The 17,954-nt window shown below is 57.9% G+C and overlaps 1 protein-coding gene and 2 non-coding genes across 4 annotated transcripts in view; 2 read left to right on the top strand and 1 right to left on the bottom strand.

Annotated features, from left to right (window-relative positions):
• Positions 1 to 9,149, top strand: part of RCSD1 (RCSD domain containing 1) — a 57,621-nt gene extending 48,472 nt beyond the window's left edge. For both annotated transcript variants that reach the window (XM_045982408.1, XM_045982407.1), the window contains 3 exons: positions 3,051 to 3,254; positions 5,140 to 5,793; positions 7,452 to 9,149. In XM_045982408.1, the coding sequence (XP_045838364.1) occupies positions 3,051 to 3,254; positions 5,140 to 5,793; positions 7,452 to 7,484 (891 nt within the window). In that variant the 3' untranslated portion in view covers positions 7,485 to 9,149. The remainder of the gene's footprint in view (positions 1 to 3,050; positions 3,255 to 5,139; positions 5,794 to 7,451) is intronic.
• A 6,994-nt stretch (positions 9,150 to 16,143) lies between these two features.
• Positions 16,144 to 16,215, top strand: TRNAP-CGG. Its single transcript has one exon. It is a non-coding gene; the product is annotated as a tRNA-Pro (tRNA).
• Positions 16,216 to 16,685: 470 nt separating this feature from the next.
• On the bottom strand, positions 16,686 to 16,757 carry TRNAP-AGG. The gene has a single exon. It is a non-coding gene; the product is annotated as a tRNA-Pro (tRNA).
• Positions 16,758 to 17,954: the final 1,197 nt, after the last annotated feature.

The raw sequence follows: 17,954 nt of genomic DNA, 5'->3' as shown, positions 1-17,954 counted from the left end.
ATAGCGCCAGAAATGCTCCAGGACTAGCCAAGCCCTCTCCCCCAAGCCTGAATGTCCCCACAAACCATTTCAGTCTCACACAGAATGGAAACTCCGCGGCTGGGCGTTGCATGGGTTTGCCCGAGTCTGTCGTTGGGAAAGCCTGCCTCCCCAATCTCCTTGTGAGCACAGAGCCCTCGCCACTGTGCCCACAGCTGGCTGGCCGCCCTGGGGGTGTAAATGAACCGTGCGGCACTGAACTTAAGCTCACGGTCTTTTGGGGGAGGCAAGACGTCCACGCATGATACAACAGAAGACATACAGGAGCGTGAACACCGAGATGTACGCTGTGTTAGCCGCCCAACTCCTGCTGCTCCAGCTCGCGGTCTCTCCACCTGGGAGCACCGGGGCAGGGTCATGTTGTGGCAGGGCACCGCCTTGTGCACTCCACGATGCTTAACAGCGTCCCTGGTCCCTGCCCGCTAGAGGCACCAGCACTGTGGCCATGGGAACTATCTCTAGGCAGTAGCAGATGCCTCCAGGGACACCCTGCCCGCCCCGGTCAGAACACAGCGCTAGAACCTTAGAGCAAGAGAAGACTAGAGTGGGCAGGAGTAGTTAATGAAGGCTTTACGGAATGCCTAGACCCTGAGTTGGTTCTCAAGGATGGGAGGCTGGAAAGGAAGGAGGAAGGTGCTGCTGTTGTGGGAACAGCGTGAGCTAAAGCTCAGAGGAAGGCTGGCATCGGTCTCCGCAGGGCCTGCGGAGGCTGCCCGGCTTTCACTGCGATCTCTGCACGGGCACCCAGGGGAGCAGCCAGGCCCTTGTGCTCCGCACCCTCCCGTCCGGGCCCATCTGGGAAAACCGGCTCGTCAGCCTCTCTCCAAAGCCGTTATGAGGGGTGCGTCGAGACGAGTAGCCACAGCTCCTGCCGTTCCAGCTCTGGGAGAGCCCAGGGATTGGCCCTCCGCCTGGTTTGGGGTTAAGCAAAGCATCTCCAGTTTCTGGCCGTGAGCCTACCCTGCGCAGGGTGTGAGGGGGCTCCCCTAACGTTGAATTCCTGCCAAGCCCTGATTGTGTTCCAGCTGCAAGGGAGGAGTGGGAGCCGCCTGCCACGCAGGAGGCTGCCGGGGTCCCATGTGCGTGAGGAGGGTCTCCGCAGGGCCTCTGGATGTGCACACCACCGCCCAGTACGGGGTAGCCCAGGACCACGCCCTTGCCTCCCCGCCCCCATCCGAGTGCCAGAAATTCATTCCCATGGGCTCTGTGCCCCGCGGGGCTAGTCTCCTTCCCTTTCCTTCTCCGTCATTAAGGATCTCTCTGGGAAGCACAGCAACTGAGAATAAGGCTGTGATTGCTAATCATTCCACCTCATTCAGAATGTCAGCGACAGGATGACAACTTGGCCAGATCCCGTAGGAGCCTTATTTTGTTAGAAAGGGGAGAGGGCAGGGGGGAGCCAAGAACTAAGAAATGCATCATCCGCTAGACTTTTCACCCAAATATTCTATTAGACGAGTACGAAGGGTGCATTTTCCTCCTGGGAGTAGTCCGTAATTCGAAGTTCAAGTCTCCTGCAGGCCAGCGAGATGTATTTTATTTGCAAGCAGTCTTAGGGCACCTCCCAGCTTGAACTTGGGCAGGGAGACCTCAGAGCTCTAACGCCCAGCCCTGAAGCCCTGTCACCAGGCCTGCCCCTTGGTGCTCATCGCATGCTGCTTCCTGGCATGGCTCAGGCTCCCAGCGGTGCTGTGTAACTTTTCTGTTTTTCATTCTTACCAGGACTCAGCCTTGTCCGTGTTGTAAATTCTTTCTTCAAATCACGGTCGAGCATACTGACACTTGCTTAAACATGAGTAACTCCGTGTGGTCTGCGGGTCCGAAAGCACACACGGGGGTTCTCCTAGCCCACAGAGCTCTGGCAGGAGGAAGGGGGCACCCGCGCAGCTCTGGAGGGAGGGGCTGGGGGGCGTGTGAGCCGGTGGCAGCAGGAGACAGCGCCCGGGACTAGATCGTGGAGGACTCTGGCGGGCAGGCTAACCGGTTTGGACAGAGAAAGAACCTGAGACTCAGGCTACTTACTGGACGCACTAGGGATCAGACAGCTGTTAGGAGAAAGACCTGCGTTTCGCAGACCCCTCAGTCTGTGTGGAGAGCTTCCCCTGAGCCGTCTGTCTCCTCCCTGTGAGGCCTCCCTGCTGTCTGCTGTCTGTGCAAGAGTTTGGGGACCCAGAGGGTGATGGAGCTAGGAGGAGTCCCCGTAGCGTGGACCGCAGGCCCCACAGCCATCGGGCACCACGGCCTTCTCCCAGCCGTGGATGGAGCGGGGCCTCCCTGCCCCCTCCGCCAGCCCAACTCCCGGCTCCCTGAGGCCTCAATTCCCTTTAGGTCACCTTCCCTCGTGTTGCCCTCTGGATTCATCTGAATCTGGTTTCCCCTGCCCCACAATGGCCCCGGGGGCGCCCACACTGGCGTGTGGTCCACGGGCCCCTCTCAGAAGGTCTGGGCCGCCTGCTGTGTGCACCCCTCTGCCATCTACCAGCAAGCATTGAGGGACAAGCCGGCCTGGCTTGAATCCCAGGGCAGGCTCTGCGGCCACTTTCCTGATGGGTGCAAGGAGAACCAAACAGACCATGTAGGGCTGCTGTGTGCCAGCAAATCGTCGGCGTTTGGGAAGCAGAGACTACGAGGGCTCCCCGAGAATGTGGTCCAAGGGGCGGACCTGCCGCAAGACTGTGTCTGCCGGTGCTGGTACTCGCCGTTTCAGCTTCCTCGTCTCCCAGCTGGGGCTGTTCCGCGGCATTTTTGTTGGCTCCGCATCAGCACTTTCAGGGCATTCTGGAACGCAGCCTGTGGCCAGTCGGGGAGCAGGAGACCGCTCTCGTGGGCGCTGCTTCCAGCCCCGGACGTGACAGGGATACTTGGGACAGTGGAGACTTGGTTAGGAAGCGATACGAAAAGCCTCGTGTCACCTGGTGACTCGGCCCCGACCAGTTCCAGGCCACGTGCCCAGCAAGCTCCAGCAGAAGCGCCCCCGCCGCTGCTTCACAGGCCCCCCCTTTTCTCCGCAGGCCAATTTAGCTTTTGACCCAGCAGCCCTGCTGCCTGGAGCCTCGCCCAAGAGTCCTGGACTTAAGGCCGTGGTGTCACCGTTCCAGAGCCCACCGTCCACTCCCAGCAGCCCTGGCGTGCGCTCTCAGGCCGAGGAGCCCGTGGACGCGCCCGTGAGCTTCGACCAGCCTCCCGAAGGGAGCCGTCTGCCCTGTTACAACAAGGTAGCCTCTGGCAAAGCCCTGGGAAGCCCTGGGGCGCGTCTGAAGAAATGCGGGGCGGGCAGGACGGTCTCGAATATCTCTGCCCTGAGGACACCGGTGCTCTCCTCAGAGCTGCCTTTGACAGGACAGAAGGGAACTTCTCTTCCTGCCTCGGTCTGCGGTCTGCGCCTGGGGTCCCCATAGCTGTCCCACTCACCCGAGGGCCGCCTGGGGGATGAGGCGTTCCGTCCCTGTGGAGAGAGGGCAGAGGGTTCGGGACAGATCCCAGCTGCACAGACGCTTGTGACAAAAACTGAAAAAAGTTGAAGGCTGATCAGTGACCCACACAGAGGATGGGCAGGGTCAGGAGGGCTCCGAAACACGTAGCTCTGGCTGGATCTAAACCCGTTTAGGTGCCCCACTGTGGGCTCAAAGCTCTCTTACCGCAGCTTGCTCTGTTCAGAGAACGTCCAAACTGTACCCTTTGCAAAAAAGGACGTGGGGCCCATTTCTGTAGATGCTGCCCTGACAGGGAGAGGGCTTTCCTTCGTCAGACCCGCGGCCCACTGCTCACGGTAAGAACCGCAGCTCCAGTCCAGCACTGTCTGGGCCGTGCCCTGCAAATCGGGGCCAGAGCCCGGCAAGGACCAACATAAAGGGATCTGAGGCCAGGGGATGGCAAATGGATAGAACTTTAAAGAAATCGATGGAAAGAGTGGGGTCTTCTGGGCCATTTCAGAAAATTCATGGGGAAAGTCAAGTGGGTAGAAACAGGTGGGACCCAGGGAAACAAACCGGTGTGCTAAGTCTTGAGCCTGCGGGCTGGGGATAGGGCAGAGCCTCCTCTCTTCATGGGATGCTCACTGGGGAGACTTGGCAGAGGGAGGGAGGCGGGGCCAGGAGGGAGGGGTGCCTCCCTGTGATGGGGGAGGGGTGCTTTAGCCTTCGGAGGGCAGTAGGGACCCTGCCTTGGTAACCTGCAGGGCTGGCACCACCATGGTCTCAGGAAAGGGCCTGGGAAGCCCTACAAGAATAAGATTTAAGGTTTATGAAATAAGATCTCATCTACATACAAAATTTTAAAGGACACAACACTTGCAAAAAGCAGGGCATCCACATAAACATTTCCACTGCGCTTCTGGCAGAGTCCACCGGGCCTCGATGAGGCCTAAGTGACCCGGAGGCACACGCACTTCCCGGACCGGACAGGATTGTCAGGGGGCTCCGCTGGACGGTCCTAAGGCTTCTGCTCATGATGGACCGGAGCCCAGGAAAGAGAAGGTGTCTGCCTGTGCAGCTTTCCCAGGATCAGCCAGCTCTGCGGAGCGCTGGGGGGACCGGGCTGGGGAAGGGGATGAAGGTGGTCACCAGCTGCGCAGCTCTGTCCCCATGAGTCCCTGAGCAGAGCCAGGCCACCTGCAGACCCTGAACCCTCTTGTCCGTTGGGTTCACCTGTGTCAAAGCAAAATGTCCTAAATGTTAAAACATGACTCTTATAAAAAAAAAAAAAAAACATTGATCTTACTCAGTTTGTCCATTTGTGAGGAAACCTGTAATACGGAAAAGCTCATGCAAAGAACCTCAACGAGCTGGTTATTTATAGGCAGCTAAAAAAAAGTTGGTATTAAATTGCTAAATTCAACACCAAACGGATTAATGTTTTACAGGGTAATAAAGGTTATCATTTTTAGTGGATGGAGAGCGTTTGCATTTTCACGAGGCAAAAACCTATAGGCCAGCCTGTGACTTCACAGCCCCAGAAACACAGCACACAGGGGTCCGTTCTCCTGGGAAGTCGAGGGCCCTTGGAGGCCGGCTGAGGAAGCAGCAAACCTCGGAAGATGCGCAGTCCCTCCCTTGGCCTTTCTCACGGCCGGGGATAATTTCTCTTAACACGTTCTTCCAGGTGCGGACGAAGGGCTCCATAAAAAGGCGTCCTCCCTCCAGGCGATTCCGGAGGTCCCAGTCAGACTGTGGGGACCTGGCAGACCTCAGGGCCCCCGAGTCATCCCAGGAGAATGGTGCCAAGGAAGAGAATGGGGATGAGGTGTTCGCATCCCACAGCGGGGCCGCGGGTTCTCCTCCTCCCGGCGAGGCGGCGGGAGCCCGGGAGAAGCCTCCTATGAGGAGGACGCCCAGCCCAGCAGAGAGGCAGGAGAAGGGCCAGGCCGTGGATGACACCCAGGACCCCCAGAAGGCTGTGGGGGGCTCTGAAGAGGAGGCCGGCCCACGTCCAGCCCCAGGGGAGGCTGTCCGGCCAGCCCAAGCCTCCAACCCGGAGGCCGAGAGTGGTCGCAGGAGCCCCACCGAAGGAAAAGCAGAGACAGGAAAGTCGGAGGCGAAGGAGGAGACGGCAGCAAAGGAAGACGATGAGGCCAGACAGAGGAGCCAAGACACAGCGGGGTCGGCAGAGAGAGCTGTGGGGGAGGCGCCAGCAGGACCCCCTGAAGGGGCGGAGGTTCCCCACATCCCGGAGCAGGGCAAAGGCGAGGAAAAGGACGCGGAAGGGGCCGTTCTGGAGCCAGGCTGCCGCCCCAGCGAGGAGGCCCCTGAGACAGAGGTAAGCGGCTGGTGCGATGCCCGGAGGCTGCCAGGGCTACAGTGGGTCTGCTTCTGCGTCCTCACAAACCGGCCAGTTGAGCCCAAGAGAAGGCCCCGGGTGCAGACGGGCCGTTGCGGATGGTGAGGGGACAGAGATGCAGGAAAGTGAAGCCCGGGAGACCCGCAGCTCCTCAGGACACGCTAAGGAAAGCAGAGTGTGGCTTTGGGCAGGGGGTTCTCTGGGGGAAGCCCAAAGCACAAGGAAGGGGGAAACTGTGTCTGTGTGTGCACACGTGTGTGTATGTCTATGTGCGTGCGTGCGCGTGTGCATGTATGTGTGTAGCGTGAGGGAGGAAGCTGGAGAAGCTTCGGGGTGAAGACGGCATTCGAGTGGAGCCATTCGAGGAGGAGGCTTTGTGGTGGACACAAGGGCACAGAGGAAGGGGGTCCCCTGGTCCCTGCCCCGCCCTTGCTGGTCCTTCATCGTATTAAGCTGAAACTGCACGTTCCTTTGTTACTCTCGCCCGTTGCTGCTCCCCAGGAGCCCACGTGTCTTCCGCGTCCCTGTCTCATCAGCCCCCAGGCCTTAGGGGCTTTCCCTCCTGCTGCCCCACTGTCATGACCCCTTCCTTATCTCCACAGTCAGACTCGCCCCTCGTGGAATTCCTGGTCTCCAGACCCGCCCTACACACTAGCACCCAATTCCTCCTGAAAATGGCATCTCGAGGCCCACGCTCCTGCCCCAGACGCTTTGATGCCGCACACTGGAAAGTCGAGTTCCTGTTCCTCCCCGTGCTGAGCTTCCTCCCAACCTTCCCTCCCCGCCTTCATGGCGCCCACGCCTCCCCCGGCCTCCAGCACCCACCGCCCCACGAGCGGCAAGGCGCCGTGGCCTCCGCCATGGACGCATGCACCCCCAATGGAGGTTTCCCTTGCAGCCGCCGGGACACCGTCCCACGGCCTCCGTGTCCTCCGCAGCCTCCCCGCCCCCGACCGCGCCAGTGACATACCGCAGGGACCCGTGCAGGCCCTTACACTCGGCACAGCACGCCGCGGCGGCCCAGAGCCCGGGCCGTGGTCACATGCCGAGGACACACGGAAAGGTCTCTGCTGCCAGCCAGAGTACCCGGGGTCTGAGGCCTGGTGCCGCCGCAGCCCGGAAGGAGCCAGAAGTCATGCTTTGGGTTGAATGTTGACGAAATAGTGATTTTCCCTCCGTTAGAGCACCACGTCCTGTTGGGATCCTTTCTGTTCTTTTCCCACGGTCGTGCCCCGAAACTTCTGCTGCGCTGGCGCGGGAAGACGAAGCCCAGCGGGAGTGCACGGGTGGGTGGGAAGCGGCGCGGGGAGGGTGCTGAGGAGCAGGCGGGCGCCTCACCGTGGAGGGCTCGGGCTCTGGTCCCGGGTCAAATCCCGACTCGGTGACTTCCTCGCTGTGTGACCTAGGGCCAGCCACCTGACCTTCTGTGCCTTCCCTGCCCCACCGGCAGAACGGAGCTAACCCGACTCTGACGTGTCGTGCTTCTGTGAGGAGTGAAGGAGCCGGTGCTGCCGAGCGTTGTCCCCGCCGCCGCTTCTGTTGCATTCTTGTGTGTCCGCCATCCCCAAGGACAGCCGCCGAGCGTCAGGATGCCCCCCACTCTCTTCCCAACTCATCTGCTCCTCCTGTGTTCGCAGGATAACACCCCTGTCCAGGACACTAAGATGTGAGGAGCTCACCGTGCCAGTGATGAGGCTGCCGGGGACGCCTCTTTCCAAGGCGCAAGGAGAGTAGCAGCCCATGACGCCGTCGCCGACGCGGAGCTCCTGGAGGGTCTGGAGCGGCCGACGGAGACCGCGCTGCGTCTGGGTCTCCACGCTGACACTCTCTTGCAGACAGAGGTCCGTCAAAGGGCGGCAGCCTTGCATCACCTTGAGTTTGTGTCACTGGATGCCCTTGCTTTAAGGAAGAAAAGCAAAAACTTACTTAGAACCGTTTCCTGTGGGGGCAGCTCCCGGGATCCTCGCCAGCCTGTGGGGTCTAGCCGCACCCACCTGTCCCTGCGGCTGACCTCAGAACTGGATTCTCATTTAGCTTCTCAGATTTTGTTTTGTGCAAAGCAATAGCCTTTTTAACGCTCTGAACTTTTTATGATTCTCAGATGTGAGTAAAAACTGATTTCAGGTGGGTGGAAACAAAAGGAAAGAGTGTTGCTGAAATATAAATCCTGTAAGTTACAGAAAAACCTCAGTTACAGAAAAGCTTAAATTGTATGGAGACCCCGAGACAACCTCTCAGCTTTGTCCACGTGTGAACCGGCCGCCCAGTCTCTGAAACGCTGGCCTGGAGGAGTGCCTCCTGCACCATTTGAATCGGAGCCTTTGCTGTCGGGAGTTTCCAGTCTCTGGTACCCAGGGGGGTGACAGGCTCAGCCCACGCTCTTCCCAGGGTAGGAGGAGGTGGAGACGGGCAGATCCGGAGAAGCAGATGCGAGGTGTCACGGTTCTGCACGCCGCCTTTCCTCATCCTGAGAGCAGAGCGGGGAGACCTGAACCATGCCCGGCCTCGTGCTCGCTTGGGCAGCACAAATACTAAGATTGGAATAATGCCCGGCCTCTGACGCACCCTGGGGGAGGAAATGTGCAGTTCTGCAGGACGTCCCTGGGCCTGGAGAAGGCATCTTCCTAGCTTCCCTGGGAAGATGGTCTTGAATCAAAGCCCAGGCTCCCTTTCCAGACGGGACTGGGGGGCCTGGGTTTTCAGTCTCTTCTCAGTGGGTCGCTCTGGCTTTAATGTTCGGTGTGGAAAGTGCAAGGAGCTTTGCAAGGAGCAGGGGTCATTTCCTCTCCCCTCCTGATGCAAAGCTGTTTATCCAAATACACGGTTAATCTCTGGGGTCGGTTCTCACCCGGGGTAGAGGGTTTCAGGGTTTCGCTGCGCTGATGCGGCAGACGGAGCCCCTGTTTCTCTGACTTCAGAAAACCTGTCCCAGACAAAAAGGTCTCTGTCCCTGCCGGTACCTCAGCGTTCTCAGTACAGTTTTACAGTACAGTACAGGCTCCCAGGACCGTTTTCCTAACTCCAGATAGTGTTCATACTTGGGATATATATTTTTTCAAAGTTTTCTTTTTTCAAAAGTTTTTTCAAAACTTTTAAAATACAAGCATTTTCTAGACCTTGTAACATTGTAAAGCCCGAAACTTTAAGTTTTATGTTTTAGCAGGATTTTGGAGCTCGGTGTGTTTCAGTTACTTTGAGGTCTACATAATCCATCGCTATCCGTCCCTCCCCCAGCCACCCATCCATCCACCTGTACCTGTCCCTCTCCTATCTGCCCATCCATCTGTATCAACAGAGATGTGTTACCCCCTAAATAATACATGATTTTATTTACATATGTCTTTGGGTTGTTTATGACACACACATCCGGGCCAGAGTTTAGTATGTGTGCGTGTTTGTGAGCGTGTGTGACCAAAAAAGAGACAGCTGCCACTTTCCTTTACTTGAAAAAGGAATGGACCAGGCAGCCTGGGATGTAGATGTGAGGACAAAACTATCTTTTGTCCAGAGGCCTGACAGCTACAGCAGCAGGTGGGAAAGGAACAACACATGAGGACAAGAACGGGACCCTAGGGGAGCTGCTGTAATGGCGTCAGAATGACTTTCTACCAGTGCAGTTCCTAGTGCTCACGTTATTGGATCTACCTTGTGAGAAGTCGGAGGCCCTTTCCCAGGGGCTGTTCTGGCTTCCGAGGCTGTCCTGCCGTTGGTCGCCCTCCTTCCCCGAAGCAACTGTGATTAGTCACGTGTTGCGTTTGCAGATCCAGAATTTCACAATTGGGAATCCGAGAATGCATCTGTGTCTTAATTAGCACAAAGCCATCCCGGGGCCACGAAGACTTGGTTTGGTTCAGGCTTCCCTGATAGGCTTGAAGGAAAAACACTGATTTCTTCACAGCTACGAGGCTTGAGAGAGGAGTCAGAGGCATTCCTCCTGTGCCTCGTCTTCAGCTTGAATTGCATACTGCGTCTTTCCTTTCTCCAGAAAGGGAGCAAGAAAAACAAAAACCCTGAATGCTTTGAAGGGAGATGCCAGTATTTGATCTGGGGCTGTTCTTCGGTTTCAGCCACGTGTGGGACAGGTCACCAGGTGAGCAGAGGAAGCCCAGGGGCCTCCAGTGGCCTCCCTGAGCTGCCCCCGGACAAAGCTCGGTTTGCCAGTCAACTAGACCCTCAAAAAACATATGTCTAACAAGGGGTTAAATTAGTGGACAGGCAGCCAGGAGTTCATCACCTCCTTTGACGAGACACTCTTGGCCTCGTGACTGTGTAACGCAGTTGATGAATGAGGGCCTGCTGTTGCTAATGAAAGAAACCCAGCTTCAACTGGCCGATAAAAACCAGAACACTGTATCTGTCTATGAATCTCTCTCTCCCTCCCTACATACTGAATAATATAAATTAAAAACCCGTGGATAGGCCTAAATACAATACTCAAGCAATATCAGAAGCCTCTCTTTGTTTTTCGGTCTCTGCTTTCCTCTGTGTGGGCCGTATTTCCCAAGCAGGCCCTTCACAGCCTGCAAGCCCAGTGGAAAGAGCTTATTCTTTTCCAGGAGCACCAGTGAAAGAAATCCTACAAAGGTTTTCTATAAACCCTATGTGGATCACATGTTCATACTGGAACCAGCCTTTAAGACTGAGGAGCTGCGGAGATCAGACCGGCCAGGCCTGGGTGGTATGACCTCCGGAGCTAAGGACTAGGTTAGCCACTCCTGTGCAGTCTGCAAGGACTGTGAATGGGGACAATGGGTGTCCAATGGGGTGCTGTTACCAAAGGAAATTATGCTGGAAGATCAAAAAAACAACAGATGTGTCCAACAGGCAATCCCAGACACACCAAACTACTACTGCATGGTTTACTAAAACATGAAATTTTGTCCGACCCTCAACAAGATCTAATCAACGTGGTGCTTATGGGCCAGGTACACATAGTGGAGCAGAATGCTTCTGTATGACGCGAGAGCAGCGGCCTCGAAGGTGGCACGAACACTGAGCAAAATGCAAGTGCTATTCACGCAAAGAGGAGTTCGGTTTCATAAGCCACCACTGAATATCCGTCTTGCGATTTCGTGTAACAATATATGGTCAGAGCTAACCTGGGCTCCATGAAGGTATTTCTTCATTATTACAGTCCCCCATGCATTACAGGTGCTCAATAACTATTTGTTAAGTAATGAATGATTGAGCTGAATTCAGAGCTGAAACAGATTATTTTCAGTATCAATCACTGCCCAACACCTCTCATCTGATACCAGAGGACTGAAATGTCATAATTAGCAACTGCTCCCACTGGCTTCAGCCTTCTTTCCCTATCAAAGCGCATTTCCTGAAAAAAGTCATGTTCTAAGCCTCCTTTGTCATCACACCTTGGGTTGAGCTGGTTCTTGAAATCCTTCCCAGAGGGGTCGAGAAAGAAGAGCAAAGTAGAGAAAAGTCTAGGGGCAGGAGACACAATTTTCTGACTTCCCAGTCTTGCTTGGGACAACCCAGGCTTCCACTCAGCCCAGTGACGTCCTGACCAGAGTGGCTATGGTTGCCGAGAAGACTTGTGTTCCAGCGCTGCCCTCGGATCGCCGGGGAGCTGTGGAATTCCGGAGAGGCTCCGCTGTGCCCAGACGGGCAGGGAACCATGGCTCTGTGAGACTCCAGAAGAGGAGGAGACAGTGGTACGTTGTGTACTTCTCAGTGAAAAGGGAGCCTGGGTAAAGCCACCTACCTCGAGAAGCAGAGCATAAAGACTTCTTACTCCTTCTAGTCCTGGAAAGCTGTGGGCTTCTCCGTGGGAGCTGTAACACGCTGGTCCTTGCAGGGGAGGGGCGAGGCGGGAGGGGCTCAGAGGAAAACAGGGTGCAGAAGGAAGGGGTCAAAACAAGCAAGCTCCCCCCACACTCCCACCAGCTACTCCTGTAAGTAATGATTCTGGCCCTTCAAGGTGTCATTTTACATAAAAATTTGAGAAAATTACTTGAATTTAGGCAAATCTGTAACATCACTTATCACACTTCTCAACCAGTTCTTTTTGAAAGAGTGAGTGGACTGGACCGCACTTAAACCAGCATTCGGAAACAAGTCTCCAGAATGACGGTGTATGCTTGGTGCTCGAAAAACAGTAGGAGCCCTGACACTAGTCGTTACTGCTGGACGGTCTACGGAACCCACGGGTGCTGGATGGCTCCAGGAACTCGGTCCCATCATGGCTGCACCAGGCTGCTCAGGACTGACCGTAACAGCTTTACTGACGAACTCCAGAAGCAGCTGGGCTGAAAAAGCAGAAGGGCCTGTTTTACATAGCCTCAGAGTCTGTCTCTCTTCTTCTACCAAGCACAGAGAAACGCAGAGTTCTTACGGTATGATTTAGGGCACCAGCGTGGCTCCGTTGATAAGTGTCTGCCTTTAGCTCAGGTCATGATCCCAGTGTCTTGGGATTGAGTCTCAGGTCAGGCTTCCTGCTCAGCGGGGAGCCTGCTTCTCCCACTCCCCCTGCTTGTGCTCTCTATCAGATAAACAAATGAAATCTTTAAAAACAAATAAATAAAGTGTGATTTAAAGGTGTTAATTATCCTTATTCTTTCTTATTATGAAAGCAATACATCTTTATTTTAGAAAATTTGTGGAGAAAAAGAAAAATAATTAAGAAAAAAAATGTTTATAATTCCACTACCAAGAAATAGCTAGTGTTATGATTTTATGGAGTTTTTCTAGTTTTTTTAATCTGCATATGTATTTTTGCTTTAATTCTTTTTTTTTAAGATTTTATTTATTTATTTGACAATGATCACAAGTAGGCAGAGAGGCAGGCAGAGAGAGAGAGAGGGGGAAGCAGGCTCCCCGCCGAGCAGAGAGCCCGATGTGGGGCTCGATGTGGGGCTCGATTCCAGGACCCTGAGACCATGCCCTGAGCTGAAGGCAGAGGCCCCAACCCACTGAGCCACCCAGGCGCCCCTATTTTTGCTTTAATTTTTGTTACAAAATTGAGTTCTCGGTACATGTAATTGTGCATCTTTCCTTTTTGTAACATACTATCATGAGCAAGTCTTCATAAACAATCACACTTCTGATCATGAAAACTATACACTTTTGTCCTTTTCTATGTGGCCAAGAACATCCAGAGCAAGACCAAATCTATATAAAGCAGAGGGACAATAAGATCCACTGGTGAAATGGTATTCCAGAAGAAAGTGGTTCTTTCCGCAACCTCAGCCTTAGATTTCTATCACCTTAGGACTTCCAAACTTGAGGACTCTCAAAACTTAAATCAAGTGAAAACTTTTGAATGAAAAAAGAAAGGCGTGAGGCAGAGCCAAAGATTCATTTCTGATGATTCAGGGCTGCAAAATTCAGGGGAAGTTATGAGATAGACCTCAGAAAAGGAACCATTGAGGGAAACCATGTAGAAATGTTTTTAGTAAAAAGGAGCTAAAGCTATTATAGGATATTGGACTGGAGTCTGGAAAAAGACACACATTTTCAATCAGATTCAAGCTTCTGTTTGGATCAGGGCATGGCTTGTGGTGGTGAAGCAAATCTGACAGTTATGACAACCGCAGCAGCCTGAAAGTCAGTTAGTGCCTAACCCAGGGGCAGTGGATAAGGCTGAGCACACAGTCCTGACTCCAGTCCTGGGTGCCGAGTCAGCAGAGTCCTCTGAATGGCAGACCCATGCGATCAGATTGTATTCTCCCTTCCGGAGACTAACGTCAGGTCAGAACAAAGTTTGCACCCCTTGGGTCCAGAGTGGGTCTGAATTCAGTAGCGTGCAAACACTAGTTACAAAATAGGAATGAAAATGATTGTTAAAGCCATTCCCCGTTCCTTGGCCTCCATCCTGACTTCATCCCAGAGTTATTCTAATTATCTCCTAATGGACCTACTCTATTTATTTATTTGGCAGAGAGAGATCCCAAGTAGGCAGAGAGGCAGGTATAGAGAGAGAGGGAGAAGCAGGCTCCCTGCTGAGCAGAGAGCCCAGCTCTGTCCCAGGACCCAAAGGCAGAGGCTTTAACCCACTGAGCTACCCAGGTGTCCCGGGACCTGCTCTAGTTTCATCATCTTCCACTCATACATCTGACCCCAAGTCAAAATTATCTTTGGTTGTAGTTTTAACACCACCACCATTCTCAAAAGCGTTGATGCCACCAGATCCCTTTAATAAAATTAAAATATTAAAGCATGGGTTTTGGGGCACCTGGGTGTCTCAGTGGGTTAAGCCTCTGCCTTCAGCTCAGTTCGTGATCTCAGGGTCCTGAGATCGAGCCCTGCATCAGGCTCTCTGCTCAGTGGGGAGCCTGCTTCCCCCCCCCACCTGCCTCTCTGTCTACTTGTGATCTCTCTCTCTCTGTCAAATAAATAAACAAAATATTTAAGAAAAAGAAAAAAATATTTCATAAAGCATGGGTTTCAAACTTCTCCAAGAGCCACTGGTCCTATTCTTGCGTCAGTTTCCATCTTACTGGCGAACCAGCCGGGCTAAGCTCATTGGCATGACATTGCACCACGAGCCATAAAAGTTGTCACAGTGGTCATCTCTTTTGACCGTATTACCTCAGAAAATCAGCGAAAGCATGAAAAATGTGCACACACAGACGGGCCAGTCAAGCAACATTTACACCAATGAAGCGCTGGGCCCGGCTTACGTGACCTGCAGGAAACTAGGGAGGTCATGCCGTGTTGTCTTGATGGCACAGGTTTAAGTCACTGGCACAGGTTTAAGTCACTACGAGCGACTTAAGGGATAAGAAAGCAGGTATGGGAAATCCCACGACCCTGAACGTGGACGGGCAGAGGCAGGAGAGGCCTGTGGAGGAGAGGAGGTCTCCGACAAGGACAGGGAGTCCAGTTCCACGTGCGGTCCAAGCGGACAGAGGCTTAGCTCCGACAGCCGCCCTCCCCAGCCACGTCCTCCTGCTCCAGGGTTAGGGTTAGGCTTGGGGTTGGGATTGGGGTTGGGGCTAGGGTTAGGGTTAGGGTTGGGGTTCGGGTTCGGGTTGGGGCTAGGGTTAGGGTTAGGGTTCGGGTTGGGGCTAGGGTTAGGGTTAGGGTTAGGGTTGGGGTTCGGGTTCGGGTTGGGGCTTGGGTTAGGGTTCGGGTTCGGGTTAGGGTTCGGGTTAGGGTTAGGGTTGGGGTTAGGGTTAGGGTTAGGGTTCGGGTTAGGGTTAGGGTTGAGGTTAGGGTTAGGGTTCGGGTTGGGGTTAGATGTAGGGTTAGGGCTCCGCAATCTCTGCAGGGCCTGGACTGGCTTTTCTGCTTTTGCTCTTGGATTTGAGGAGTTTACACCTGATTTCGCCCCACCCCCGCCCATACTCCCGCCAAGGGCCCGACTGGGGTCCTGGCCCTTAGTCGCTGAGAGACATCCCGGGTGTCCCCGGGCCTCAGGAGGAAGGGGGCGGGGAAGAGTAGAGAAGCTGGTGGAAGATGAGGAGCAAGACCAGCGCCGGACCCTCGCAGGACCGTCCGACAGCGACGGAGCACCAGCTCCCGTAGAGCGGGACTGAAAGGAACTTGGGGTGCAGAAGTCGGCTGCAGGCGCCACCTCCGCAGCCCGGGGGTGGTCGGGGCGGCGGCCGGGTCTCTGGTAGAGAAGGGGCGAAGGCGGAGCCGCAGGTCGAGGCGGGGCCGCAGCGGAGGCGGGGCCGCAGGCGGGGCCGAGACTGAGGCGGAGGCGGGGCGGAAGCGGAGGCGGGGCCGCAGGCGGGGCCGAGGCGGAGGCGGAGGCGGGGCGGAAGCGGAGGCGGGGCCGCAGGCGGGGCCGAGGCGGAGGCGGGGCGGAGGCGGAGCCAGGGCGCGCCATCACTGCGGGGCTCCGCCCACCGGCTGCAGGGAGCGCGCGCACCCAGGGTCCTCCCGGTTCCCCCAGGCGACCGGACCCCCGTCGCCCCCGTGCAGCTCGCCGCCCTCCCGCGGCTCCCAGCGCGCCCCGCGCCGTCCCGCGTGCCCTCTGCTGCGGCCGGCCGGCAGCACGTCGGAGCACGACGTCCGACGTCCCCCCGAGCTCAGTACCCGCAAAGCCCTCGCAGGGGCGGACGACCCCACAGCGGACGCTGACGTTCTCTCTTCACCGTCCTCTGGGGTTTCCTCCCCGCGCGCTCGGCCGCCTCCAGCCGCGGCTCCTCGCCCGCTGTCCCCGCCGGGTGCAGCGTGGGCCGCGGCGCAGGGTGGCGACCGGCCGCTCCCCGCAGGCTGAGCGGCGAGAGGGGCCGCGGGGCGCACGGCTGGACGGGCGCGCGGTCCCGGCGGAGGACGGGGCGGAGGACGGGTCGCCGGCCGGGCGCGGAGCGCGGCGAGCGGCGGCGGCTGAAGGGAGGCTCCGGGCGCCGCCTTGCCGAGAGTGGCTCGTTGGTCTAGGGGTATGATTCTCGCTTCGGGTGCGAGAGGTCCCGGGTTCAAATCCCGGACGAGCCCAGGCTTTTCTTTCCCGCCACGCCCTCGACTTCAAGCGGCTTTTTTTCGTCCTCGCACAGCCCGTCTAGCGACACCGGGACTGCGGCCCCGGGGCTCGGACCGTAGCCGCTCGGGTCTGCGGGGCAGGAGGCCGACGCGCAGCTCCTCGTGCCTGCGGCGGAGAGCGGGACCCGCGGCCCCCAGAGCCTGCGCGCGGGGAAAGGAGGCGCCGGGCGCGGCCGCGACCCCTCTCAGCCCCGCACAGGGCGGGCGCGGACGAGCGGCGGCGCGGACCCGAGCGAGGTCCTCCCCGCGCGCGTCTCGGGTGCCGGCCGGGCGGGAGCGGCGCCTTCGGACTCCCCGGGCCCCGCACCCTTCCCCGCCGCTGCGTCGTGTCCCGACAGCTCTCGGGTGTGCCGTGTGCAAGAGACCAAAAGGGTCAGTTTTGCGTCTCGCGGCAGCACGTCTCTATTTCGGGAGTGAGGAAAAGAGGGCTCGTCCGGGATTTGAACCCGGGACCTCTCGCACCCTAAGCGAGAATCATACCCCTAGACCAACGAGCCGGCGTGACAGGCGGGCCCCGGCCCTGCTAGAGGAAGGCGCGGCGCGCGGTCCGGCGCCCCCGCGCGGCCGCTCGTCTGTGCTGCTCGCGTTCCGGCTCCGGCGCCGCGCGTCCCCGCTTTCCCGTCAGGAATCCGACGCGGGGCGCGGCCGCCGTCCCGCCACGGCCCTGACGGACTCGCCCCTGGTGCCAGACGCCGCGACGCCGGGATCCTCGCGGCTCACGGGCTGCGGCAGGAAGGTTCCCGACTCGGCCTCACGCAGTGCCGCGCGGCGCTTCCCGCGGATGGTTTCGCGCCGACGCGGTCTCGCAGGGCCCGGACGCCGCTTCCAGCGCTGAGTTCGCGCCTCCGCGTTCCCGCGCCGGCGGTTCTCCTCCGCGGGGACGTCTCTCCTCGGGGACCGGCCCCAGACCCTGCCCTTCCCGGAGACTTGCACCGGCACCGGCGTGTGGTGCGGGGTCGGCCCGCGTGCCCCGACCGGGTGCGCCGCGGGACCAGCCGCCCGCACTAGCACCGCGTCCGCGCGACTCCGTGCGACGGTGTCCGCTGCCCCGCGTCCGGCCGGCCGGGCCGCGTCCTGTTCTCTCCGGAGTCCGCCGTGTCGGCGCTCGAGCGGGCACCGCCGGCGCTCGGGGAAGGACGGTCGGTCCCCGGCTCCTCAGCCGCCCGCGCTCCGGCCCTGGGCCCGTGAGCAAGTCCGGCGCAGGCCCCGCGCAGTGACCCCGGCTCGCAGCTCGCTCCCCGCGGCCGGCCGCTCGCCGAGGGCCGGGCCGAGCTCCAGCTGCCCGCAGCCCGCTCGGTCTGTCTGCTCGAGGCCGTCGGCGCCGGAGTCCGGGGCTCTCCCGCGGCCCGGCGAGGAGGGTGAGAACAGCCTGAAGACGCTCGTCGGCGCTCGGAGCCCGCTTGCGCCCCACGGCGGACCTGGGGAAGCGCCCCGGACGCTGGCGGAGTTCGTGTTTCTCCCGAGGGGGCGACGACTCGCGCCGTGCACTGCGTCAGCTCTGCGGGGGTCTGCGGGCAGCAGTGCGGGGGTCTGCGGGCAGCAGTGCGGGGGTCTGCGGGCAGCACTGCGGGGGGCCTGCGGGCAGCACTGCGGGGGGCCTGCGGGCAGCACTGCGGGGGTCTGCGGGCAGCACTGCCGGGGTCTGCGGGCAGCACTGCGGGGGTCTGCGGGCAGCAGTGCGGGGGTCTGCGGGC

This window comes from Meles meles, chromosome 17 (genome assembly GCF_922984935.1).
Source record: "Meles meles chromosome 17, mMelMel3.1 paternal haplotype, whole genome shotgun sequence".
Lineage (NCBI taxonomy): Eukaryota > Metazoa > Chordata > Mammalia > Carnivora > Mustelidae > Meles > Meles meles.
This window is presented reverse-complemented; position numbering and strand designations above follow the sequence as displayed.